The sequence below is a fragment of the Rhinatrema bivittatum genome, chromosome 4 (genome assembly GCF_901001135.1).
Source record: "Rhinatrema bivittatum chromosome 4, aRhiBiv1.1, whole genome shotgun sequence".
NCBI lineage: Eukaryota > Metazoa > Chordata > Amphibia > Gymnophiona > Rhinatrematidae > Rhinatrema > Rhinatrema bivittatum.
In genome coordinates this window covers 40,069,405-40,096,691 of record NC_042618.1, presented here as the reverse complement: position 1 = coordinate 40,096,691, position 27,287 = coordinate 40,069,405, and the positions used below count along the sequence as shown (strand labels likewise).

The window sequence follows — 27,287 nt, the reverse complement described above, 5'->3', positions numbered from 1 at the left end:
TTTGAGACAGGAACCATGCTCTCTAACATTTAGAAAGAGACTAAAAACTTGGCTTTTCAAAAAAGCATTTCCAAGCCTTGAATAAAACCTCCACTCTTCAACACAAACTCGCATACAATAACTGGATCTAAATAAGAATCCAACTACCATAAACTTACGCACATCATTACCTGCTGAGTTTTATCATATCATTATCATTCACTACTGTGTCATATTTATTCTCTTGGTTACTTATTTTACCGTTTCATATTTATGTACCGTCTCATTTATTCACATAGGCCTATTTATTCACTCCGCTATACTACTACACTAATTGGCTGAAATGTAAATATTGCATTGTTCAATCTCTCCCCTCTTCCAGCTCCAAGTTAATTTTCCCTGTTTTATTGTTTTATTGTAACTTTCTCACACCCTTCAATTGATTCTCTGTATTTAAAGTTCACAGTTCTATTGGGAATATTGTTATCACGTTACCTTATGCTTTTCACACATTGTTAATTGTAAACCGGGTTGATGTGATGCCAGTCATGAAACTCGGTATAACAAAAACAATAAAATAAATTAAATAAATAAATAAAATCACCTAATATTATGGTCGGTTTAGATGGGTTTAGATGTGTTGTAAAAAATTCTATTAGTGGGGAGATGTTTAGCTCGAGGAGGCTGGGTGAGCAGTAGATCAGACAGATTTGCAAATGGTCTGTCGAAAGGCAATTTCATGATTTGTTGGCGTCGTCATTGCTAGCAGTTTAGTTTTGAATTTCTTTTCAATGATTAATATTAATCCGCCCCCTCTTTTATTTATTCTAGGGATCGAGAAGACCTCATAGTTTTTGTTAGGTAGCTGATTTTTTAAGACATCTGATTTCTTTAGCCATGATTCTGTTATTGCTATAAAGTTAGGTTTTGTGTCGTATAGCAGGTCAGTGATGATGGGAAATTTTTTTTGTCACTGATTGTGCGTTAATTAGCAGGAAGGTGATCATTAGGCTGTTTAATTTGATACTGTTGGTTTACTTTATTGGAATTGTTATTTGTATTTGGATCGCTAATTTCTTTTTTAATATAATGGTTTTTGCATTGTTTTCTCATTGTGTTATTTCCATACTTACCATTTCCTGTGCATACTTGGATGGGGAATGTTGAATTTTTGTTCGTTGGCATGGTTCTGGCGTTTGGCGAGCGGTGTTCTTTGTCCATTAATATTGTCTCGGGGTGCACGAGGGGCTGAACGAAGGGGCGTACAAAGGGGCATGCCCCTTTGACGCGCCCCTTCGGTGTGTGATGCCGGTGCGCAGCGCCTCGGGATTCTGGCGCTTTTATCCTCTGCGTGCTTCTGATGTCAGTCGTGTCGCCGAGGGGGCGGAGCATGGTCCGAACACCGAGGAGGGCCTCAGGAGCACTGGGAAACCTGCGAGTAGAGAGAGAAAAATAAAAAACAAGAGATGGGAGAGCAACAGTGTTGGTGGAAGCCTCTGGTGGATCAGGAGGCAGGAGAGCAAGTCCCCCCAGGATTCTGGTGCGCTTTTATCCTCTGCGTGCTTCTGATGACGTCAGTCGCGTCGCTGAGGGGGCGGAGCATGGCCCGAACACAGAGGGGGCCTCAGGAGCGCTGGGAGACCTGCGAGGAGCGAGAAAAAAATAAAATAAACAAGAGATGGGAGAGCAACAGTGTTGGTGGAAGCCTCTGGATCGGGAGGCAGGAGAGCAACTAGGGGGGTTAGGAAATCCTATCCCCTACTTGGGCAAGCTAGGAACAAACTGGTCAAACTGGTAATTGCAAGTGCACACGTATCTACTAAAATATCCCCACTTATGCAGTAGAGATGGTATTTGCTCGTACATGCACACGTTCATATAAAATTGTGTGTACATGTATGCACGTACAGCCTTATACCATGTGCGCGTATACGCGCTTATGTTATAACATGGCTGTGTCCTTTTGCATGAGCTGGCGTACATGTGCACTCAGCCCCAGTATCAAAGTTATTGTCTATATTTGTATGCTTGTGTGTGAACCTTGTATCTGTGACTAAAACTTTACCGGGTGCTACATCTTTATTAGGTTATTTTTTTGTTAAAAGATCTGCATCCTGGGGCCAGTTTTCAAAGGGTTAAAGATCCTGACTTTCAGTTAAGCTTCTAAATTGCCCCTTTTGAAAATGTACTAGGGCTAAATTCCCTAAATTTAATCTCCTAATTTCACTACGTGCCTCATTTAGTTAATGTGGGGAAACAAAGTTAGGAGCTTAGCACTGACTTTCTGAACTAGACACCTAATTTAGGGACCTAAATCTAGGCAAATGACTAGCAGCCCTAAATTGAGAACCTTAGATTTGTGAATTTTTAGCTGAAAATAAGCACCTAATTTAGGGGCCTCCAATTTTTTTGGAAATTGAATCCACTGTTTACTTTTTAAATGTGATTTTATTGTATTCTCTCAGGTTTCAAATAGTTTAAAAAGAAAAGATAAACACTTCAGAGCACTAAGACTAATAAAAATGCTCTACCTTGAAGGCCTGAAGCTTGTTTGAGCAATGTTGCAGTAGATTAGAGCATTACAGCCTCCTTCAGTTTTGAAGGACAGAAGTACAAGACTTACAGAACAGGAAGAAAGTTACCAGGAAAAAAGTCATTCTGTAATATAGAAATCAATTACGGTACTTCAATTTTGCATGTTGCAATAGGGATTGAATTTAAACAAAATTTTTCCTGGCTATTAAGGCATTGGAAACAGTTGACTGTACTACATTAAGCATAACTTAAAACATAACTAAAAATTGATGTACTTGCATGATAAATCTTATCTTTTAATCCATTATTTCATAGATTTGATCCCTCTCCAGCAATCACCCATTTATGGGTTTGTTTAGGAAACACCATCTTTGCAACTCTGATTTTACCCTAATTTTATGAGAATTTGCCTGTTTAAATGTCTCAAATGAAGTGTATGTGTAAACTTGCTTTTTAGGAGCGATTTCAGTTCCCTTCCCATATCACTGATGTGTCGGACGCAGCAAAAGATCTCATCCAACGGCTTATCTGTGGTAGAGAATGTCGACTGGGACAGAATGGAATAGATGATTTCAAAGGCCACAAGTTTTTTGAAGGAATAGACTGGGAAAATATACGAAACCTAGAAGCACCTTATATTCCAGAAGTCAGCAGCCCTTCTGACACCTCAAACTTTGATGTAGATGATGATGTGCTAAGGAATCATGTATGTTCCTTCTTTTCAATATTCATATGTTTGTAGTTATTTTTGTTTAATTATGGAATATTAATGAAATGATGACCATCCAGAGAGAAGGCTGTGTAAATGTTCCTCATGTATCTGTGCACCTAGCAATATCATGAAACAGAGACTTAGTTGGATAGTATAAAAAAAAATGACCTCCCTCTGGCATTACCTGCAAAAAGTAATAGTAGTAGCAAAACTTATTTTTAATAAATTCAGGTGAATGTTAGAATCATTGATACCCCATTTTCACTCTAATTTTTCTCTCCTTCCGGAGGAAAAATAAATGTCAAATTATTAGGAAGCTCCTCCTAATTTGCCACTGGTGACAGCATCAGGGCATCACCTTGTTGCTGATGCAGGCATCAAATTGATTATATGTAAAACATGAATATAGCACAGACTACTGAATAGTGGATATGAGAGATTTATTTATTATAAACATTGTATGTGTCCATAAATGTGTATGTTTAAAAAGAAAAAATTAAAAATATAATAAATACAGGTGCAATGCAGTAATATGACCAGAAGATGAAGCAATAGAGTTAAGAAACAAAAGTTGATACTTGATGAATCTAGCTAACACTTGCTTCAAGAAAATATTTTAATGAGGGCAAGTGTGTAGGACTAGAAAAAGATCAAACATATTCATGTGCATTAGGAGATACTAAAGATCTTTCCTTTAAATTTTCTGTTATCAAATATGCAGAGATTCAGTGGCAAAGAAGATATTTTCCTTTTAAATAAATATCCATCATATTTATATCACACTTTTCAAACAGAGTTCAAAGCATGATATATCAAATTAGGATGACAGTGGATAGATATGTACTGCATAAAGTTTAAAAATATAATCAGTACAAAATATTGTGGTAAAAAGAGGTGCAAGTATAGTAGGGATATGCTGATTGAAAATTTTCATTTAGGATTCTTCATTTCATAGGTCACCTCTGTGTTTTGGCTCATTTCAAACAAAAAAAGGTTTATTCACTCCATTCATATTCCATTAAAGTCAATGGGGGAAGGAATGCATTCTATTTTGAGCTTCAAATTTAGGGTTTACTGGTAGGTAGACATCCTCAGAAGGGTAAAAAAGAACTCCAAGGCACTGGCTGTGGCAAAGTGATACTAAAAGTGGCATGAATAGCGTAAGGCACTATAAAGGGGCACAAGGGTACCATCAGTGGCAGGAGTTCTCCAGCCACTGTGAGAGGAGCAAAACAACAATCGTGGTGAGAATATCTCAAAACTTCAAATGAGGGCTCCAATACCAGTGACATGAACCCCTAAAGCCATCACAAGGGGGGGAAATGGCACCCATCTTTAGATAACAATATCAACAATCAAATGGCACCACAAGTATAATTTAAACACCTCATGTATATGCAAAACCAAATGTATGTAGGCCCCTTACTTTAAGGGTCTGTATTGTGCAACAGACTCTATTATTGTATAGGGTCACCTTGCTTTAATTTAAATTATCCGTTTTTAGTGATTTTTTTCTATTTTCTTTTATCATAAAATCCATTGTCACACAATCTCCGCAAATGTAAGGAGGGGGACACAAATACTCATCTACTCCATGGTAGTTCACCCGACACAGCTGTGTTTCGGACGATGACGTCCTGCTTCAGGGGGTGTCCTTCAAAATTTATTTTTGAGAGCGTCGTAAGGCAGCCTTCTGCAAATTCCTTGGCATTGCTTCTTCTTTATAATCCACCGCAGTCCCGTTGGGCTGCGTCTGCTCTTCTGAATGGCAACCACCTCCAGTGATACTTATATACCCTAAATAATCGGAAGTCTTGCTTGCCGGAAAATGAAGTTCTCTTTTACGTCCGATTCTGACGTCAACGCGGCAGCTGTCAGCCACCCTGGTCTTCTATCACATCCGGGGTGTTTCTCATGTATCTAGATTGTTATTCTCAAAAGCACGATCTGTGATTTTTCAAACTGCATCATCCCTTCGGGGTGTCATCACCTTCAATCATTCCTCACAGTGACTCCGATCAGTCATGTGAACTTGATCTAATCTGATAAACACTGCGTAGAGTGAGGTCTCCTTTCACGTCGTTGCTATGTAAATAAACTCCTCCTCTTGGCCGCGTCATCGTTGCTATGTAAATAAACTACTGTGTTTATGAAAAATATGTGTTTATGAAAAATAGTCTTGTCCTAGATCGTCTTTTCCTGTGTGAATCAGCCGCTCCACATCTTATATTGTAGTCTACTGGCAATTATTACCCCTTTGGGGGGGTTCATATATCCAAAGCTGAAAGCGCAACTCACACCACCTTGTTCTTAAATAAGCGAATACCAATTCACTTTCTCATTTAATCCTGTGGGATCTACTGTGTTTAGACAATAAATCCAATATTGTTCACGCATATTTTTTTTTTTTTTGAAATTTGTATTTTATTGAATTGAAACTGAAGGACATACAAAGGTAGAGTATCACTCCACAGTGTAAACGACATAATGCACAGAAGGACATACATTGTACACTCCAGACAACGCAAAGTGGAAATACATGATTGCTATACATGCGTCCCACCTCAGTAAACTGAGAGCCCGCTTAAGAGAATGCCACCTCCCGCGCATATGGGACCCAAGTCCACTCTCCAAAAGCACAGCTATTGCTCAGTATGTCATAGTATATACATATATCAAAAACAACACAATGCTTGACATCAACGTAGTGGTGTGAAACTAACAGATGAATAAAAACTTCTTAAACTCCGTGTGGACCTTCGTTTTTATTGCGTCCACTGTACCCCGACCCTCCCTTACCCATCCCATCCTCCCCCCCCCCCGACCAGTTCATCCAAAATTCCTTTACCGTCCTATCCCGAGGAGTATATGTAGAGCCCATTAATAGGGCCATGAGGTGAAGATAAAATGTCATATTTAAAAAGGAAATGTACCTCCTTAAGGACGCCAGTAGGGTGGAACTACCCCTCCACAACTGTATTACTACCAGATATCAATCCTTAAGTTTCCCCCTAGAAAAGGGCCCCCAGATCTTCTGAAATTTAGGTAGCTGATCCTGCCTGATTGCGGTAAGATGACTCATAAGGTACACCTTATCCAGTCTGTGCAGAACATCACTCAGGGTTGGGGTGTCAGCCCGCTTCCACCAGAGCGCAATTTCACACCTGGTCGCTAGTACGACCTGCGCCGTCAAAGCTCGTTCCCCGGAGCTACCCTCCTCCGGGTCAGCCTGTAAAAGGCAAAGCTGGGGAGTTAAGTTGATCTTAAAATGTAAGGTATTCTGAATATAGTCCTGAATACTCGCCCAGGTCTGTACCACCTTAGGGCAAGCCCACCACATGTGAAAGAAGGTACCCTCTAGGCCACACAACCTCCAACAGCTGGCAGTAGGGCGCAAGGACATTCTGTGCATGCGTGCCGGTGTGAGGTACCATCTATAAAGAAGTTTATAGCCATTTTCTTTCAGTGTCGCGGAGACTGAGCACCTAGAAATGCGCAGGTAGCAAGTTTCCCAAGCCTTCCCGGTCATTGCTCCGCCCAGATCAGAGTCCCAGTGTGCACGATACAATGGCTTCCCTCCTTTTCCCTCATTCAGCAAAGCATATATCCTAGAGACATGTCGCCGAACCCGATCCGCGTTCCCACAGAGTGTCAGAAACAGCGGCTGTTCTTGAGCGAACAGCCTAGTTAGCCTATAAGTAGAAAAGAAATGAGATAATTGCAGGTAAGTGTAGTGGTCCGACGGATCTAGGTGGTATTGGGCCAATAAGTCAGTGAATGGTATAAGTTTCCCTCCCTTCCAGAGTTGCCCCAAAGTGGTAATGCCCTTACGCTGCCATCTGCTAATGAATGCTTCGTCTATCCCCGGGGGGAACATTGGATTATGAAGAAAGGATGTATACAAATACGCCACGTGGTCTCACACGAGCTGGTTTTTCCATAGCCGCCAGGTTTGCAGCACCACTTATGAAAAAGTTGTTAGACCTCCCCCCGTCGGTATCGGCATTGCCCACACCCTAGTGGCCAAAGGAGGCGCTCGAGCTATCGCCTTCTCTATGGATATCCAGGGTTTGGACTGAGTCTGGCAATGCCAATTGACTATCACAGCCAGCAGGTGAGCCACGTAGTACCATAGTAGATTAGGGAAATTAAGGCCCCCATGCAACTTATCCTTATATAGCACCGATCTGGCCACCCTCGGGGGTCTCCTTTTCCAGACAAATCGAAATAGCTTCCGCTGCCACAGAGTCAATGCTTTGTAAGGTACCTTGGCAGGCAGAGTCTGGAACAGGTAGCAAAATTTGGGAAGTATCGTCATTTTGACAGCAGCAATGCGCCCCAGCCAGGACAAACTCAGTCTGTCCCATCTATCAAAACTGTGTTGAATGGAGGTAAGAAGAGGCGTATAGTTTAGCTCAAATAGTTGCCGTAAATCAGGGCTAATCTTAACCCCCAAGTACTTAATCCATTGTTTAGCCTTCTTAAAGGGTAGTTGGGCAGCCAGCTGCGAATATGCTGACTCAGGCATGGAAACATTGAGCAACTCAGATTTGTCCTCGTTCATCTTGAACCCGGACACCCTCCCGAAGGATCTAATTGCTTGCGCTAACGCAAATAAGGAGGTGGCAGGGTTAGTGACAGTGAAAAGAAGATCATCCGCAAAAAGGGATAATTTATACTCAGACCCTCCCACGGGCAGACCTGTGATGTTCGGGGAGCGTCTAATAGTTTCTGCCAGTGGTTCCAGGGTCAAAGCAAAGAGCAGGGGTGACAAGGGGCATCCCTGCCTGGTACCCCTCCGGACCTCAAAAGGTGGGGAATACGCACCATTGATCTTAATGCGGGCTTGTGGATGGTCATAAAGTTTAGATACCCAGGTCTGAAAATTAGCACCCAGCCCCATTTTTGACAATACTTGGAAGAGATAGGGCCAGTGAACCCTATCAAACGCCTTTTCGGCATCGATGGAGAGAAGAGTAGCAGGAATATCATTATTTTGTACATGTTCAATCAGTTCAACAACGCGACGCACATTATCGGAAGCGAGCCTCCCAGGGATAAACCCGGACTGGTCCGGAGCCACTAGAATATGAGCCACCTGTCCCAATCTCCGGGCTAGAATTTTTGCCAAAATCTTTAGGTCAATATTGATAAGCGATATCGGCCTATAGGAACCGCACAGGGTGTGATCCCTCCCGGGTTTGGCCAGGATAGTAATGCCCGCAGTGTTAGCCTGTTGTGAAATATGGCCCGTGTCCCTGAGATCATTAAACATGTTTACAAGAGGGGTCACCAGTAGGGGGCCGAACATTTTATAAAACTTCCCTGAATACCCGTCCAGTCCAGGGGATTTGCCCATTTTGAGCTCTTTAATAACCTGTAAAACTTCTATTTGTGTCACCTCTCTGTCTAGACGCTGTCTATCTGCCTCCGCTAAGGCTGGTAGTGTAACACCTTCCAAATACTTTGAGATCTCGTGAGCAGTTATGGTCTGGTCGGAGTCATAGAGTTCTTGATAAAAGGCATTAAATCGCTTACCTATCTCCCCCTGTGAATGGAGAAATTGCCCATCTATATTTCGAATTTTCGTAATTTGTGTGACTGCCTCCTTTTCTTTCAGTTGTCGTGCCAATTGTTTGCTCGCCCTATTGCCATATTCAAAATGTTGCTGACGCAGGAGATCTAATTGGTGGGCAATATTCCCCAGCTCTAAATCATGAAGGGCTCTACGTGCCTCTTTTAACTGTTGTGCAACAGAAGGCTCCATAGCCTGTTTGTGGCGTAATTCTAAATGAGCAATGGACTCTAGCAACTGTAGTCGCTTCTTCGCACTATCCTTTTTTACAAACACTGCCCTGGAAATAAATAAACCCCGAAGGACCACTTTCAAACTCTCCCAGAGTGTACCGGGGCTCACCTCCCCAGTATCATTCGTATCCAGGAAATCTCGTATGGCTCCATTAATAGTTTCAACAAAATCCTTATCAAGTAAACGCTCATTAAGACGCCAGAACAGAGTCCCCTGCTCCCCCCTGGGCTGCCTCAATGTAACCCAAATCGGAGCATGATCCGACCAGGTGATATTGCCCACGTCTGTGTCTAGGACATGGCTCACCAGTGATTTATCAATTAGGAAATAATCGATCCTTGAATAGGATTGATGTGGATTAGAAAAGAAAGTGTAGTTCCTGGCTGTAGGGTTCAATAATCGCCAGATATCGGTTAGGCCCCTATCCTCAATCAAATGCTTAAAGGCTTGCCTATCCTTGCGACGCCCCCCTGAACTAGAGCCCGTGTTGTCCAGATAGGGATTTCTGGTGATATTGAAATCCCCACCCACAATAACCTGACCCTCCGACCAATCCGCCAATATCTTGGAAATCTTTCCATAGAAACCGGCCTGGTCACTTGTGGGCGCATAAACATTAACCAGTGTGTAAAGAGTATGGTGAATCTGCACTTTCAGTATGATATATCGGCCCTCCACGTCCCTTAAAATGGTTCCGACCTCTGGCGTGAGATGCTGAGAAAACAAAATGCCCGCCCCGCAGTATTTACTCCCTTTGGATGCTGCCGCATGGAAAAAGAGGGGAAAATCCCTGGAGGTCAGCAATTTTTCATACCGTTTGGTCAAGTGGGTTTCCTGACAGAACACAATATCAGCATGTACGCGTTTCATATCCTGTAGGAAGGTTTTCCTTTTCGTGGGAGAATTCAGCCCTTTAGTGTTTATAGAGAGTAGTTTTAAACTATCCATCTACATATGTGAGAAGTTGAGGACAGCTTCTCCACCCCGCTGCGAAGAAACAGCATGGCACACCTCCCAGTAGGAACCAGCGTAGTATGCGCCTCGCACCCCACCCCACTGTAGATCCTGCGGAACTAAGGATAACGTAATTCTGAACCGGTCTCCCTTCACCTACCCCTCCCCGCCCTCCCCGTCCCCCTATGCACCCACTATCTGCGTGGGCTTCGACCTTGGAGAGTGATGACATCACCGAGCAAGTCCTATCCCACCCCCCGCCCTCCCCCGTGAACACATACAAGACAACGGTATCCAATCAACCTGTAAGACTATAAAAACTTAACCGAACCGGGGTCCCAGCCTGTGTATGGCCGCAGTGACCCCAAGCCCCCTCGTGAAGCTCAAGTCCAAAGTGAAGAATTGTTACCACAGAGTCCCCTCGCCTCAGCCTGGGCCTTTGGATGCAGTAGAATCCTCTGAATTCCTGCGGAGCCGCTTCCCACCCTTAGGCACTCGTTGCCACTTTGGGCACTCTCTAATGTGGGGTGCCTCTGGAGCTCCTACTTTCAGCGGTCGCCGTGACTCTGACATGTAGCCCGCCGCTCTCAGGATATCCTCAGCCTCCGACACCTGCTGCACTTTAGAGGTGAAGCCATTGATAGAAAAACTCAGTCCAAAGGGAAACAGCCATCTATAGCGAAAGTTCTGATCACGCAATACCTGCACTACTGCCCGGAATTCTCTCCGTTTTTGAATTGTGGTAAATGCCAAGTCCTGGAAGATTTCAATCTTGTTCCCATGCCACTGCAGGGAGCCTTGCTTCCTGGCCGCAGTCATCACCTTTTCCTTCATGGTAAAGTTATGAAAACAAGCAATGATGTCCCGAGCCTGATTATTCCTGGGGGTCCCCAAGGATCTGTGAGCTCTGTCCAGTATGATAGAGGTCTCCTCAGCTGCAGCGGGCTCCGCATTAAGCAAGGTCAGGCAAATATCTTGTATAACTTTCATACAATCTGTATTTTCGTTAATCTCTGGGATGCCCCTAAACCGGAGATTAGATCTTCTCAGCCTGTTTTCCATATCCTCCACTTGCCTTGCTAAGGTGTCTTGCGAGTCTCTCAGTTTCTGTTGTTCTTCACTGAGGGCCTGATTATGTGACTGCTGCTCCTCTAGTCCCTCCTCCACAGTTTCCACGCGGTGATTCAACTCCGAGACCTCCGTTTTGAGCCCGGACATTATAGCCTCCATATCTTTTTTATATTGGGCCATGTCTGCTCGTATGGCCCCAAACCAAGCGGAGAAGTCAGCCCGGGACGGTGCCCCGCCGTCTCCCGACTCCGTGGGCCCCGAAATTGCCTTCTCCTCCGGGTCAGCGAGCAAGGCCGCTCCGTCCGCCATTTTGTCCGCGCTCTCCGAGTCGAGCTCCGCCGCGGCTGCGGCGAAGGAGAAACGTTTGAGGTCCAATTTTTTTTTTGTTAGCTGCCATAGCAGCACTAGCAGTTGCCGGTCCTCAGTTTTGGAGGGGAGCCGAGGCGCAAGGACGCCGATGGTGCCTGATGATCGGGGCGGGAGGTGAGCCGCCGGGTTTAGCCGTCCGTCCTGCGCGGTGACGTCATCCGCTCTCCTGTTCACGCATATTTAACCGGGATTGGATGTCCCCACCACGTGGATCAGGGCGCACCTGTTCTAGAATTAGCCATCTTAGATCTGTAAACTCATGTTGATGCCTGATGCAGTGTGGTACCATCGGTGCAGTAAGTTTCTCAGTTCTTATACAACTTCTGTGTTCTATAAGGCGGGTTCTGATTTTACGTTTCGTGCGGCCGATGTATAACAACTTGCACGGGCACTGAATGACATAAATCACCCGTTCTGACTCACAACAAGTTGATCCGTCCAATCTCAGAATTTTGTCAGAGTTGGGGACTTGCCATTGGTTCCCTGTCAGTGCCAGGGAGCACATATCACAGTGACCACACCCTTGGTGGCCACCAGACGGTCGGGGTGTCACTGTTGATACAAACGTGGACTTAACCACTATATCTCTAATGTTCTGACCCCTGAAAGGCAAACCTTGGTTCAATCTGAAAAGTGGGCTGAAGGGTCAGGACATGCCAGTGTGTCTTAATGATATTGACAAGCCTACCCACTTGCTTCGAATACTGAAGGGTACATGTCACATTTTGGGAGAAAGGGCGCTGTTGATATTGCAAAAGGAGATCTCGGTTGGCATATAAATCCTCGAATTGGCAAGGCCCGACAACACAAGCACAATATCGTAGCCAACAGAATTTTTGAGGCCGGTAGATAGTCTGGAGGGTCCAGGAATAATAAATATTTCCCAATTAGAGTTAACTGATACAACTTTGAAAGCATTGGAAAAGGGTTTATCATATGTTCCCTTATGTAGATATAATCCATTCAAAACAAGAATCGATTTGTACCGGTTCTTTAGAAGATTGCAATTGAAGTTGTTCTTTAAGGATTGTACTGTACAGGACAACTCCATTATTACACCTCGATCGACGTGGATTCCCCCAGGCCCTATGGATCCGTCCATTGCAACGTTTATACAATTGGTATTGAGAGACTTGGTGCAACTAGAAGAGCACGGCTCGATGTACGACCAGACAAGGGCAGTAGATTGGTCTTATGATCAATATCGGGCAATTAAACAACTAGCAGATAACCCACAGGTCATAATAAAACCTGCTGACAAAGGGGGGGCGATCGTCATCCAAGACACCAAGGATTACTTATTAGAAATAGATCGCCAACTGAGTCAGACAGACTACTATCAAATTTTACCTGTTGATCCCACGGAGGAACTTCAGGAGATTATTGATGACCTGGTTGAGAGAGGGTTACAAGAGGGCTTCCTTACATCAAGAGAAGCCCGAGCATTGAGGGTTAAACAACCGGTCATTCCGGTGTTATATACCCTCCCGAAGATACATAAAGATATGAGGGCCCCTCCTGGCCATCCAATTGTATCGAGTAGAGGTTCGGTGTTAGAACCTTTGTCAACATTCTTAGACTATTTTTTGAAACCATTCGTCTTGGAATCAGCATCGTATTTGCAAGATACGTCACACATGCTGCGGATTTTAGATGGATTATCAGAGTTACCAGATGACTACTGGTTGGTGACCCTGGATGTCACTGCCCTATACACGAACATCCCCCAACAGGAGGCATTTGAGCTAATGGAACAAATTTTTCAGCGCCGTCCGCATCCACATGCGGTCCCTACTAGCTTCTTACTTGATTTGTTGAGACTGGTTTTGTTCAGAAACTTTTTTAAATTTGACAAAACATTGTACCTTCAAGTCAAAGGTGTAGCAATGGGGGCTACAGTTGCTCCTGATATCGCCAACCTGTACATGAGTAATTTTGAAACCCAAGTATTATACAAATCACAATGGTATCAATACATGCGAGTATACAAAAGATACATTGATGATATATTTTTTATTTGGGTATCCTCAGCAGAGAATTTACAACTGTTTCTGACTTGGTTGAATACAGTGAATAACAACTTAAAATTTACAGCACATGTTGATCGAGATTCGTTAGCATTCTTGGATATTCTTGTCCAACGGAACAACGATGGCATTAGTACTACCCTATTTAGGAAAAAGACAGATCGGACCAATTATTTGAAATATTCAAGTGTTCACCCCCTGGGGTTAAAAAACGGTTTACCCATCTCCCAATTTCTGCGATTGCGACGGATTTGCTCGTCAGCACGAGAGTTTCGGGCTCAAGCAGCAGAATTATCAAATAGATTTGCTTCAAGAGGGTATCCGAAAACAATTATTAAAAAGGCTTATAAAAGGGCTTTATATGCCAACCGAGATCTCCTTTTGCAATATCAACAGCGCCCTTTCTCCCAAAATGTGACATGTACCCTTCAGTATTCGAAGCAAGTGGGTAGGCTTGTCAATATCATTAAGACACACTGGCATGTCCTGACCCTTCAGCCCATTTTTCAGATTGAACCAAGGTTTGCCTTTTTCAGGGGTCAGAACATTAGAGATATAGTGGTTAAGTCCACGTTTGTATCAACAGTGACACCCCGACCGTCTGGTGGCCACCAAGGGTGTGGTCACTGTGATATGTGCTCCCTGGCACTGACAGGGAACCAATGGCAAGTCCCCAACTCTGACAAAATTCTGAGATTGGACGGATCAACTTGTTGTGAGTCAGAACGGGTGATTTATGTCATTCAGTGCCCGTGCAAGTTGTTATACATCGGCCGCACGAAACGTAAAATCAGAACCCGCCTTATAGAACACAGAAGTTGTATAAGAACTGAGAAACTTACTGCACCGATGGTACCACACTGCATCAGGCATCAACATGAGTTTACAGATCTAAGATGGCTAATTCTAGAACAGGTGCGCCCTGATCCACGTGGTGGGGACATCCAATCCCGGTTAAATATGCGTGAACAATATTGGATTTATTGTCTAAACACAGTAGATCCCACAGGATTAAATGAGAAAGTGAATTGGTATTCGCTTATTTAAGAACAAGGTGGTGTGAGTTGCGCTTTCAGCTTTGGATATATGAACCCCCCCAAAGGGGTAATAATTGCCAGTAGACTACAATATAAGATGTGGAGCGGCTGATTCACACAGGAAAAGACGATCTAGGACAAGACTATTTTTCATAAACACATATTATTTTTCATAAACACATACTAAGATGGAGAGGCTGAGTCTATTTGAATACAATATCCCGATAAGGGCGCGTCCATTCGATGACGCGGCCAAGAGGAGGAGTTTATTTACATAGCAACGATGACGCGGCCAAGAGGAGGAGTTTATTTACATAGCAACGACATGAAAGGAGACCTCACTCTACGCAGTGTTTATCAGATTAGATCAAGTTCACATGACTGATCGGAGTCACTGTGAGGAATGATTGAAGGTGATGACACCCCGAAGGGATGATGCAGTTTGAAAAATCACAGATCGTGCTTTTGAGAATAACAATCTAGATACATGAGAAACACCCCGGACGTGATAGAAGACCAGGGTGGCTGACAGCTGCCGCGTTGACGTCAGAATCGGACGTAAAAGAGAACTTCATTTTCCGGCAAGCAAGACTTCCGGTTATTTAGGGTATATAAGTATCACTGGAGGTGGTTGCCATTCAGAAGAGCAGACGCAGCCCAACGGGACTGCGGTGGATTATAAAGAAGAAGCAATGCCAAGGAATTTGCAGAAGGCTGCCTTACGACGCTCTCAAAAATAAATTTTGAAGGACACCCCCTGAAGCAGGACTTCATAGTCCGAAACACAGCTGTCGGGTGAACTACCATGGAGTAGATGAGTATTTGTGTCCCCCTCCTTACATTTGCGGAGATTGTGTGACAATGGATTTTATGATAAAAGAAAATAGAAAAAATCACTAAAAACGGATAATTTAAATTAAAGCAAGGTGACCCTATACAATAATAGAGTCTGTTGCACAATACAGACCCTTAAAGTAAGGGGCCTACATACATTTGGTTTTGCATATACATGAGGTGTTTAAATTATACTTGTGGTACCATTTGATTGTTGATATTGTTGTTGAACAGTTCGGTACACTGGAATACAGTGGTGTTGGGTGAATTAGTTGTGATTGATACCCATCTTTAGATAACATGAAGTGGGAGCAAAGCAGCAAAAGTGGCAGGGAAAAAAAAGGTGCTGGCATAGGAATGAAGCAGCACAAAGAGTGGAATAAAAACCTCAAATTGCCATGAGAGGTGCAAAGTAGCCATCCACATTATCAAGAACACCCCAAGGTGTAGAGTCTGGGTTATGGCAGAAAGACCACCAACATGTAGCATAAATAATATAATAGGCAGAATGAGCAGCAAGAACTCTGAGGTGTAGAGGCTGTGGTATGGCAGCAAAACCCAAATGTTGGTACATCAGGGGTATGGCAGCAGGAATCCCAAAGTATAACATAAGGGTGTTAGCAGCAAGACTCCTAAGGTGTAGAGTCCGGGTACGGCAGCAAGCCTCCCTAAGGTGTAGCATAAAGGGTATAGAAATAGCACACCTCAAGGTGTAGCATAAGGGGTATAGCAGCAAAGAAAAGCAGTAGCAAAACTCCCAAGATCTAACATCAGGGATATGGATGGCAGCAAGGCATAGTGTCAGCAAAATCCCCCCCCAAGGTGTAGCTTCAGGAGCAGGGCAGCAAGGCTGAGTGGTTGCAAGACTCCCAAGATGGTACATTAGGGGTATGGCAACAAGGCATAGCGGCAGCAAGAGCCCCAAGGAGTAGCATTAAGTGTATAGCAGCAAGACCCCCCTCAAGTATAGCATAAGGGGTATAGAAAATGGAAGTGGCATTGACCCGTAAGGTGTAGAGTCTGGGGTATGGCAAGACCCCCCAAGATGTATAGTCAGAAGCAGGGCAGCTTCATCTTGATTGGTCATCCAGTCTGTCCTATGTGCCCTCTTTTCCCACCTTGGCTTTGTCGTGGCCACTTTCTCACACAGGAATTTCTTGGTTGCTATACTTACCAGTTCACTGCAGCAACTCTGCAGTGAACGGGAAATATAAACTAATGAAACAAACATTTTTGTTTAATTTATAGGCACCCTCCATTTGTTTTGAGGGTCCATGAAAGAAACAAAAATGGTTTCATTCTTTGCATTTTACACATTTTGTTTCAAAGAATGCACATTCCTATAATGTGGTATGTGACCAAAAGAGAAAGCCACACAATGAAAGACAAAGTGAGTTGATACTTTTGATGAATCTAGATACTACTTTTGCTTTAAAATTACAAAATATTTCAGTAATGAGGGCATTATGAACTATTACTCATGAACCATAGCTCTTATTAATGTGTATTATTGTCAGAGGTCTGCTAATCCAGTGGGTGTCCAGTCATTCTTTTTTCTTATCTTTTATAGAATTTGACAACTGTCCATCAAATACAAATTTAGCAGTACTTGCTTTAGCTGGCTTCATTCAGACTATTTTCCCAACCCTATTCCAAACTGACAATGCTTAGTAACATAGTAAATGACAACAGATAACTGGCCCATCCAATCTGTGCAGTTGTCTTCCTTTCTAGCTTTTTTCACTTTGGGTAAATGAGCGTTTAAATTCCCATATTTAAATCAACACTTGCTACCTTCCCATGTCTTTTACCCAACCACTTAGCCCTGTGTCTCCAAAGTGTATTTAAATTCTGTTATAGTACAGGACAACAAGGCCTGGAATAGTCTACTACCTTTGCTAGTAGGCTGTTCCAGGCCCAGTTGTCGTCTGCTGTGGTTCTTACAAGACCCATATTTAATCCAACACACAGAACCTCTCTCATGTCTAGCCAGCAAGCTTTGTAGTAATCTATACAGACACCAAAACTACTGAGGCTGTTGTCTTGAAACATCTAGACAATCCATGCTCATTGAAGTTAAGTTTATAATCGTGGATGCTCCATGCAGGTTACTCCAGCTTGAAAGAAGAATTTCAGTCAAATAAAACTTGTAAATACGAAACCATGTAAAGGAGAAGGCTTCCTCAATAACCTACAATTGAGTCCTTTAAATACAAGTCTTGACTAAAAGTATTTTTGTTCTGTCCATAGGAAATGGTACCTCCTGGTTCTCATACTGGCTTTTCTGGATTGCATTTGCCATTTGTTGGCTTTACATACACAACTGACAGGTAAAACAGGCATTTACACAGATGTCATTGGATCTGTTAGGCTGTCACTTCATTAGGAATAAAATAATATTGCCATATTTTTCCACTTGAACATGTAGAAATAAGGGTCAATAAGTAAGTTGTATGTAATACCTTTTTGTTAGACTAACTCAATATATCTGTGACTAGTTTTTGAAAGCTATGCTCCTTTTATTAGGTCAGTGAAGAGGCAGTGTGGTTTTACTGGTTATAAATAGTAGAGATGTGATTCGGAACCGGAATCGGTTCGGATTCCGGTTCCGATTCACATGTGGGGTTTTTTCCATCGGGCCCGATCCCGGTTTTGTTTATCGGCTGCGCCCCAGCCGATAAACAGAAAACCCACCCCGACCCTTTAAAGCTAACCCCTTAGCTTCCCCCATCCTCCTGACCCCCCCCCCAAAAACGTTTTACAGGTACCTGGTGGTCCAGTGGGGGTCCCGGGAGTGATCTCCCACTCCGGGCCATCCTCCCGCTCCCGGGCCATCGGCTGCCACTAATCAAAATGGCGCCAATGGCCCTTTGCCCTTACCATGTGACAGGGTATCCGTGCCATTGGCCAGATCCTGTCACATGGTAGGAGCACTGGATGGCCGGCGCCATCTTGTGCTCCTACCATGTGACACAGGGGCTGACCAATGGCACCGGTAGCCCCTGTGACATAGTAAGGGCAAAGGCTATCGGCGCCATTTTGAATACTGGCAGCCGACGGTCCGAGTGCAGGAGGTCGCTCCCGGACCCCAGCTGGACTTTTGGCAAGTCTTGGGGTCAGGAGGGTCCCCCAAGACTTGCAAAAGCCCTTGGCAACGTCAATGGTCTCTGACCGGATACTTCTACGCTTGCTGGGCCACAAGGCGGCATCTGTTCATGTCACTCCACTTGCCCGGCTAGCCATGCAGGTAGGGCCGTGGTCTCTTCGTTCTCAGTGGCTCCAAGCCAACCAGGACCTCTCAGCACCAGTGCAAGTTACCTTGCTGCTCTGAGACTCCCTCTACTAGTGGGAGAGCCTGACTAACTTGGAGAGAAGCCTTCCCTTCCAATCGCCATCCTCTCAAGTGGTATTGACCACCGAAGCCTCCACCTTGGCTGGGGGTACATGTGGGCAACCTCCTCACGCAAGGCATGTGGTCGGAGCAGGAAGCGAGTTATCAAATAAACTTCCTGGAACTATGAGCAATCCAGTACGCCGTCTCGGCATTCCAGGATCACTTGACCCGCAAAATGGTTTTGATCAGACAGACAACCAAGTTGCAATGTGGTACATAAGCAGGGAGGCATGGGCTCCTTCCTGGGGCCAGAAGGCAGTGCAGATTTGGGCTTGGGCTTGGGCCCTATCCAAGGACATGCTCTTGCGAGCTGTTTACTTTGCAGGGACAGAGGATGTAGTGGTGGACTGCCTGAGTCGGGCATTCCACCCATGCAAGTGGTCGCTCAACCCAACAGTCGTGGACAAAATCTTCTGCCTTGGGGCGTTCCAGATGTGGATCTCTTTGCCTCCCCTTGGAATTTCAAGGTGATCCACTTCTGCTCCCTATACAGGGAAGATGGGGAACCAGCCTCAGATGCCTTTGCCCACTTTTGGGGCAAGGGCCTACCATACACGTATCCTCCGCTCCTGCTGCTGGTGGGGGAAGACTCTTCGTGAAGCTCCAGCAGGACAAAGGCACAATGATCCTGCTTGCCCCATATTGGCCACAAGTTTGGTTCCCGATCCTGTGCAACCTATTGATCCGGGAGCCCATACACCTGGGCACCTCCCCTGACCTGATCACGCAGGACTAGGGCAGATTGGCCCACCTGAACCTCGGCTCGCTGGCCTTCACTGCCTGGATGTTAAAAGGGTAGTCTTATAGTCCCTCGACCTCTCTGATAAATATATCGCAGGTACTGGTGGCTTCCCGGAAGGCTTCTACCAAGAAGTTTTACCAGTTGAAGTGGAGAAGGTTCTCCATCTGGTGTGAGATGAAGGACCTAGACCCTTTCCCATGCCCCACTTTGCAACTGCTGGACTATTTATGGTTCATCTTGGAGGCTCGGCTACAGACCACCTCAATCCGCGTCCATCTGAATGCTATCGGTGCATATCACCAGAGGATAAGTGGTGCACCCATTTCTGTGCAGCCCTTGGTGAGCCGCTTCATGAGGGGCCTGTTGCATCTAAAGCCCCCTTTGAGCCCTCCTGTTGTGTCCTGGGATCTCGAAGTGGTACTAGCACGGCTCATGTAACCTCCTTTCGAGGCTATGTGCTTCTGCGAGCTTAAACATCTCACCTGGAAAGTTATTTTCCTGGTTGCGGTCACTTCTGCACGCAGGGTCAGTGAGCTTCAGGTGTTAGTGGCGTATCCGCTCTATGCGATATTTTCATGACAGGGTGGTTTTGCACACTCACCCTAAGTTCCTGCCTAAGATGGTGACTGATTTCCATCTCAATCAATCCATCATTTTGCCCACCTTCTTTCCGAGGCCCCATTTCCACCAGAGTGAATGGGCTCTGCACAGCCTGGACTGCAAGTGTGCTCTTGTCTTTTATCTTGAGCACACAGTGCCCCACAGGCAGTCCATGCAACTCTGTCTCCTTTGATAAAAAACAGACTTGGTGTTGCGGTAGGCAAGCAGACCCTGTCCAACTGGTTGGCAGACTGTATCTCCTTCTACTATGAGCAATTGGGCCTTCCACTTGGAGGCTGTGTCAAGGTGCACTCAGGGCCATGGCAGCGTCTGAGGCACACTTTTGTGCGGTCCCCATCGCTGAGATCTGCAAGGCTGCGATGTTGAGTCCCTGCACACGTTCGCCGCCCATTAATGTTTGGACAAGGATGGTCGACATGACAGTATCTTTGGCCAGTCTGTCCTTTGTAATCTGTTCCAAGCATAAGAACCCAATTCTCCCTTCCTAGGACCCAGGATCTGGTTCATGCTGCCTCCCGCTCTCACCCTCAGCACTTCTGTTGTGCCCATTGGCACGTGGTTAAGAGCTGTTGGTCCTGTTATAGCCGGGAGCAGCTTTTTAGCTTGGTATTCACCCATCTGTGAGGACTACCATCCTGCTTGTCCTAGGAGAAAGCAGAGTTGCTTACCTGTAATAGGTGTTCTTCTAGGACAGCAGGATGTTAGTCCTTAGGAAACCCACCCGCCACCCCACGGAGTTGGGTTCTCCATCAGTTTATTTTATTTTTCATTCGTCTCTTTCATTAAGATACGAGACTGAAGAGGGACCCCATGTGGCCACGCAGATAGTGGCATGCTGGGCATGCTCAGTGTGCCAGTCAAGGTTTCTCATGCCGGGCTCCATCTGATGATGTCACCCATCTGTGAGGACTAACATACTGCTGTCCTAGGAGAACACCTGTTACAAGTAAGCAACTCTATCTGCCAGGAGAAGCCTTCTAAAACTTTATATTTAAACACTAGTACCAAGAAGTACTTCTCTAAAACTCTTTGCATCTCCATTAGAACATTAGCTTTGTTGTAACGAACTGACACATCTGGTATTAGTGTAAACTACAAATGTAATTGCTTTATTGTCATTTCTTTTTTAAGAATACATATTTTAAGTAGGAAAGAGATACAGCATGTGTGTAAGACACACTGGTGAAGCAAAACTTCAGTACCACCAATTGTGTATTGTGCTTTTTCAGAGGTAAAAGTGAGTTATCTCCAGAATAGCTTGCAGGCCCCTGCTTATGACTCTCTGATATGCAGGAGACTTGCATGCCAGAGGGATGGAAGGCAGATTTTCTGGATTGCCTTGTCCCTAGAAGTCAATAGCTTTCAAATAAGTTATTTCTTGGCTCTCCTTCCCTCCTCTGCAATACACAGATGTATAACGTAGGACTTGACACTCTGAGGGCAGCACTTGAATACAGCTGAGTTTTGGGTTAGCTGTGTTGAAGTGTGGTTGTAAATTGCACATGGGGTTATGGTATGTGTCTGGAAAGATGGGGGGAGGGTGCAAAGCTGCAGCTGTGTATGTACATTGTTAAAACAGTTTATTTAACAGAAATTCTTTGTGAACCTTCTGTATTATAATATATAGTGCTGTCAACTAGTTACACAAACTAGTAATTTATAATCTGATTACTTTTTAAGTAAAAGAGTACAATAAGGGGTTACATTTTTTAGAAGTTTATGCTGGTTGATTCTCTTGGCTCTAGCAGCCATGATGTATCCCAGTATTGGCAGCAGAATATGCCAAGAACATCTCAGTTGTGGGCAGGTGAGGATTTTGTCTTCAGAATGTAGTTTGGGTGTTAATATTGCGTATTCATTAACACTTACAGACATTTTGGCACAGTACTTTTATATTGATATTCCTTGGCTCATATATTCCAAGGTGCATGTGCTGTAAAAACTATTGGCAGTGTTGTGTGCTAGCACAGTCACAATTCAACTACTGGTCTTCCAGCTGTTTTTCTGACAGAGGCTCCTTAAAGAGTTTGATGTCTAATGCCGTAACCAAAGATGAGGATGTGCAGCGAGGACTGGAAAACAGCTTGCAAGTTGAAGCATACGAACGGCGGATAAGGAGGCTCGAGCAAGAAAAACTGGAACTGAACAGGAAACTACAAGGTTTGCATTTTTTAAAATTTTTTTATGTTGTGTTTCCTACTAGAGTCCCGAAAAGCAAATATGCCCTTAAGGATTTCACAGGTATCCCCCCTCCCCCCCCTTTTTTTTTTATTTTAAACTTCAGAATCCACACAAGCAGTGCAGTCCCTTCATGGTTCAACCCGTTCAACAGGAACTTTGAGCAGAGATAAAGAAGTAAAAAAGCTGAATGAAGAGATTGAACGCCTGAAGAATAAAATAGCAGGTATGTTTTGTCATCGTTTTTAGAATACTACCATTATTAGTGAACTGTTTTAAATAGTGCAAATTTTCTGTTTAAGTTTTTCATTTACATAAGTGAAAAGAATAAGAAAATCACAAGCAAAACAATCCAAAATACACAATAAATCATATCAAAATACTTGATCTAGTCCACATTATTTAGGGGACCTTCAAAATGAAAAGGAAAAAAAAAGAAATTAAGAATGTGCAAATTTGATAAAATAAATTTTATACTGTCTAATCCACCCACCATTTTGAGCTACAGTTATCTTTCAAACACCCCTTTTTAAAAATTTGTTTTTCTCATGAAAACACCACAAGTATTAGCATGCCAATATTATATAAACCTATCATAAAGGGAAAATTTACCCAGCTTTTATTTCCATTTAGATTCGAATAGGCTGGAAAAGCAGCTTGAAGATGTGGTTGCACTGCGGCAAGAGTATGAAGATTCCACAAGCAAACTCAAAGGACTTGAAAAGCACTGCAGAGTCTTAAAGCAGGAGAAAGAAGACATTCATAAGGTATGCAGCATGTGTGGTTGCAATGTAATCATTTTAAGTCTGAAAGTTCAAGGCTTTAGACAGGTGCAGATAAAGCATGCTGCTCTTTGCTTTCCACTTTGTGCATCTAGTCTTATGTCTTCACCATATTCTCTTCCCTGTGTTGCTGTGAAGCATTGCATTGTGACCAGGTAGAATAAAGGATTTGGGATATGATCCACCAGACCAAAGGGAGTAAGGGGCGGATTTTCAGCGCCCTGCTCGCCTAAATCCGCCCAAAACCGGGCGGATTTAGGCGAGCAGGGCCCTGCGCGCCGGTAAGCCTATTTTACATAGGCCTACCGGCGCGCGCAGACCCCGGGACTCGCGTATGTCCCGGGGTTTTCGGAGGGGGCGTGTCGGGGGGCGGGCCCGGTCGACGCGGCGTTTCGGGGGCGTGTCGGCCGCGTTTTGGGGGCGGGTACGGGGCGTGGCTACGGCCCGGGGGGCGTGGCCGCGCCCTCCGTACCCGCCCCCAGGTCGCGGCCCGGCGCGCAGCAGGCCCGCTGGCGCGCGGGGATTTACGCCTCCCTCCGGGAGGCGTAAATCCCCCGACAAAGGTAGGATGGGGGTTTAGACAGGGCCGGGCGGGTGGGTTAGGTAGGGGAAGGGAGGGGAAGGTGAGGGGAGGGCAAAGGAAAGTTCCCTTCTAGGCCGCTCCGATTTCGGAGCGGCCTAGGAGGGAACGGGGGTAGGCAGCGCGGCTCGGCGCGCGCAGGCTATACGAAATCGATAGCCTTGCGCGCGCCGATCCAGGATTTTAGCCGATACGCGCGACTACGCGCGTATCTACTAAAATCCAGCGTACTTTTGTTTGCGCCTGGAGCGCAAACAAAAGTAGGCTGTTCGCGCTCGTCTGAAAATCTACCCCAAAGGTTCTATTAGCTCAGTTGAGAAAGTCTACTCCTTAATTGAATAGCATGGTGCTTAAAGATTGCAAGTTCTCATTTGGAGATACGCACTTGGAAAATAGTATCACTGTGACTTGTTTAAATGAGTATTAAACCTTAACACACACACAGGTCGCTTACTGCTACTGAAGACAGAGTGTAGGATGGGCTTCTTGAATGTGTCTGTGCTAGAGACATTGGAAAAGAGATTGGAAGTTTTCTATAGGTTACAACTCTGCCAGGATGCCAGGTGAAAAGACGAAGATATAGAGAAAGAGGGAAGGAATTAATCTGGTGGCTATTTTCTGGAATCTTTCTGAAATCTAATCAAATCTACAATGTATTTCATTCTGAGCCACTAAAACTATTTGTAGCATTTTATTTTTGTTAACCCATTTAACCTGTTCTTGTATCTGCTGCCAATTTAATGTTTTGCAGCAAATTTAGGAGGATAGCTGCTTTAAAAAGTAATCTCAGAAACATAAGAACATAAGACTTGCCATACTGGGTCGGACCAAAGGTCCATCAAGCACAATATCCTGTTTCCAACAGTGGCCAATCCAGGTCACAAGTACCTGGCAGGTTCTCAAGGAGTAGATAGATTCCATGCTGCTTATCCCAGGGATATGTAGTGGATTTCCCCAAGTCCACCTTGTTTTGGTCTTTTCCTGTAGAAACTCATCCAAATCATTTTTTTAAACACAGCTATAGTAATAACCTTCACTACATCCTCTGCAATGAATTCCAGAGCTTAATTATATGTTCAGTAAAAAATATTGTCTCTTATTAGTTTTAAACATATCATCTAGTAACTTCATTCTGTGTCCCCTATCTTTGTACTTTTTGAAAGAGTAAACAACTGATTAATGTTTACTCGTTCCATTCCGCTCATTATTTTATAGATCTCTATCATATCTCCCCTCTGCCATCTCTTCTCCAAGATGGAGTCCTAATCTTTCTAGCCTTTCTTTGTAGGTGAATCATTCCATCCTCTTTATCATTTTGGTTGCCCTTCTTTATATCTCTTCTAATTCTGCTATATCTTTTCTGAAATGTGGTGACCAGAACTGCACACAATATTCAAGATGAGGTCGCACCGAGGAGCAATACAGAGGCATTATGACATTCTCTGTTTTATTCTCCATTCCTTTCCTAATAATCCCTAGCATACTGTTTGCTTTCTTAGCTGCTGCTGCACACTCAGGTCGATGCACTGTGGCCAGCGCACAGTCAACATGTGATTGAACATGCATTTTGGACACGCAACCATAACCCTGATGTAATACGGGGGTTAGCGCTTACAAAAAGTGTGTCCAATCGAGCGTGTAGATAATAGCGCTCATCACATGTAGATGAAGCTATTAGCTAATCCCTGTGATGCAAAATTTCCCATGTAGTCAATGAGCCCTTGCAACACAGCAAATTTTATGCCAGCCCTGCAGCGCTCAAGGGTGCATTGTAAAAACCCAAAATTCCTGCTTTCTATGATCCCTCCAACTAGTATTATCACGATACGAAGTAGGATGGACCACAGAAAGTGGAATCATTTAAAAAAACAAAACAAAAAAAACTTCACAAAAAAAAAAAATTTTTTTAGGGGCACCCAATTTACACCCACAATATACACTGTCCAGGATGTGTATATTGTGGTTTGTATATTGTGCCAGTAACGGGAGAAAACAGACGCTCGTATTGAGCATTCATTTCCTAACCTGCTGACAGCCACCATTGCTGGGCACCCGATGCCAAGGAGACATTAGGGATACACAATTTCCCCTAGCGCCTCCTTTTTATCTTGGCACCTAATTTTAATATAAAATCGGAGGTCTGGGAGAGGTAGATCGGCGTGCTTTTGAGAGCGGGCACTCAAACATGAACGTATGTCGATATTGCATCGGCCTGACTGAGCAAAAGATTTCAACATATTAACAGTGACACCTAGATCCTTTTCCTGAATGGTGACTCCTAATGTGGAACTTTGTATTGTATAGCTATAATTTGGGGTACTCTTCCCTAAGTGCATCAGTTTGTACTTATCCACATTAAATTTCATTTTCCATTTGCATTCCCAGTCTCCTAGTTTTGCAAGGTCCTCTTTCAATTTTTCACAATACTCTTGTGATTTAACAACTTTGAATAATTTGGTGTCATCAGCAAATCTGATCACCTCACTTGTTGTCCCTATTTCCAGGTCATTTATAAATATATTGAAAAGCAGTGGTCCCAGTACAGATCCCTGGGACCCTCCACAATTCACTTTTCTCCATTGAGAAAATTTACCATTTAGTCCTACTCTGTTTTCTATTTTCTAATCTGTTTCTAATCCACAATAGGACACTGCCCCCTATCCCATGATTCTTCAATTTCTTAAGAAGTCTCTCATGAGGGACTTTGTTGAATGCTTTCTGGAAATCCAGATATACTACTTCATCTGGCTCACCTTTATCCACATGTTTTATGCCCTCAAAAAAATGTAGCAGATTGTTGTGAGGCAGGATTTCCCTTGGCTAAATCCATGTTGGCTTTGTCTGATTAAACTATGCTTATCTATATGTTCAGCAATTTTGATTAGTTTCTACCATTTTGCCTGGCACAGATGTCAGACTCGCTGGTCTGTAATTTCCTGGAGCCCTTGAGCCCTTTTTAAACATTGGCAACCATTCAGACTTCAGGTATCATAGACTATTTAATGATAGATCACAAATTACTAATAGCAGGTCCACAATTTCATTTTTCAGTTTTTAGCACTCTGGGATGTACATCATCTGGTCCAGGTGATTTGCTATGCTTTACTTTGTCAGTTTAAAAACAGAAGAAATTGCCATGCTGGGTCAGACCAAGGGTCCATGAAGCCCAGCATCCTGTTTCCAACAGAGGCCAAACCAGGCCACAAGAACCTGGCAATTTCCCCTAGAACATCTTCCAGGTTCACTAAGGTTTGTTTGTTGTACAGAATTATCACCCTTGAATATCATTTCTGCATGGTTATCTCTTACATCTTCCTCAGTGAAGGCTGAAGCAAAGAATTAATTTAGTCTCTTTGCTATGGCTTTGTCCATCCCTAAGTACCCCTTTTACCCTGTGATCATCTAATGGTCCAACTGACTCCTTTGCTGGCTTTTTACTGTGAATGTACCTGAAAAATAATTTATTACGAGTTTTGTTTCCACTGCAAATTTCTTTTAAAATTTTCTCTTTGCTTTCCTTATCAGTGCTTTGCATCTGACTTGCCAGTGCTTATGCTATTTCCTGTTTTCATTTGGATCCCTTTTCCATTTCTTGAAAGATGTTCTTTTAGTTATTATAACTTCTCACTTCACTTTTTAACCATGCCGGTAGTCGTTTAGCTT

General features: G+C 44.0%; 1 protein-coding gene across 1 annotated transcript in view; it reads left to right on the top strand.

The window, feature by feature from the left end:
• Positions 1-27,287, top strand: part of CDC42BPB (CDC42 binding protein kinase beta) — a 412,316-nt gene that overhangs the window by 194,715 nt on the left and 190,314 nt on the right. The window contains exons 9-13 of the mRNA XM_029597996.1: positions 2,972-3,220; positions 17,578-17,657; positions 22,081-22,244; positions 22,369-22,488; positions 22,896-23,029. Coding sequence (XP_029453856.1) covers positions 2,972-3,220; positions 17,578-17,657; positions 22,081-22,244; positions 22,369-22,488; positions 22,896-23,029 — 747 coding nt within the window. The remainder of the gene's footprint in view (positions 1-2,971; positions 3,221-17,577; positions 17,658-22,080; positions 22,245-22,368; positions 22,489-22,895; positions 23,030-27,287) is intronic.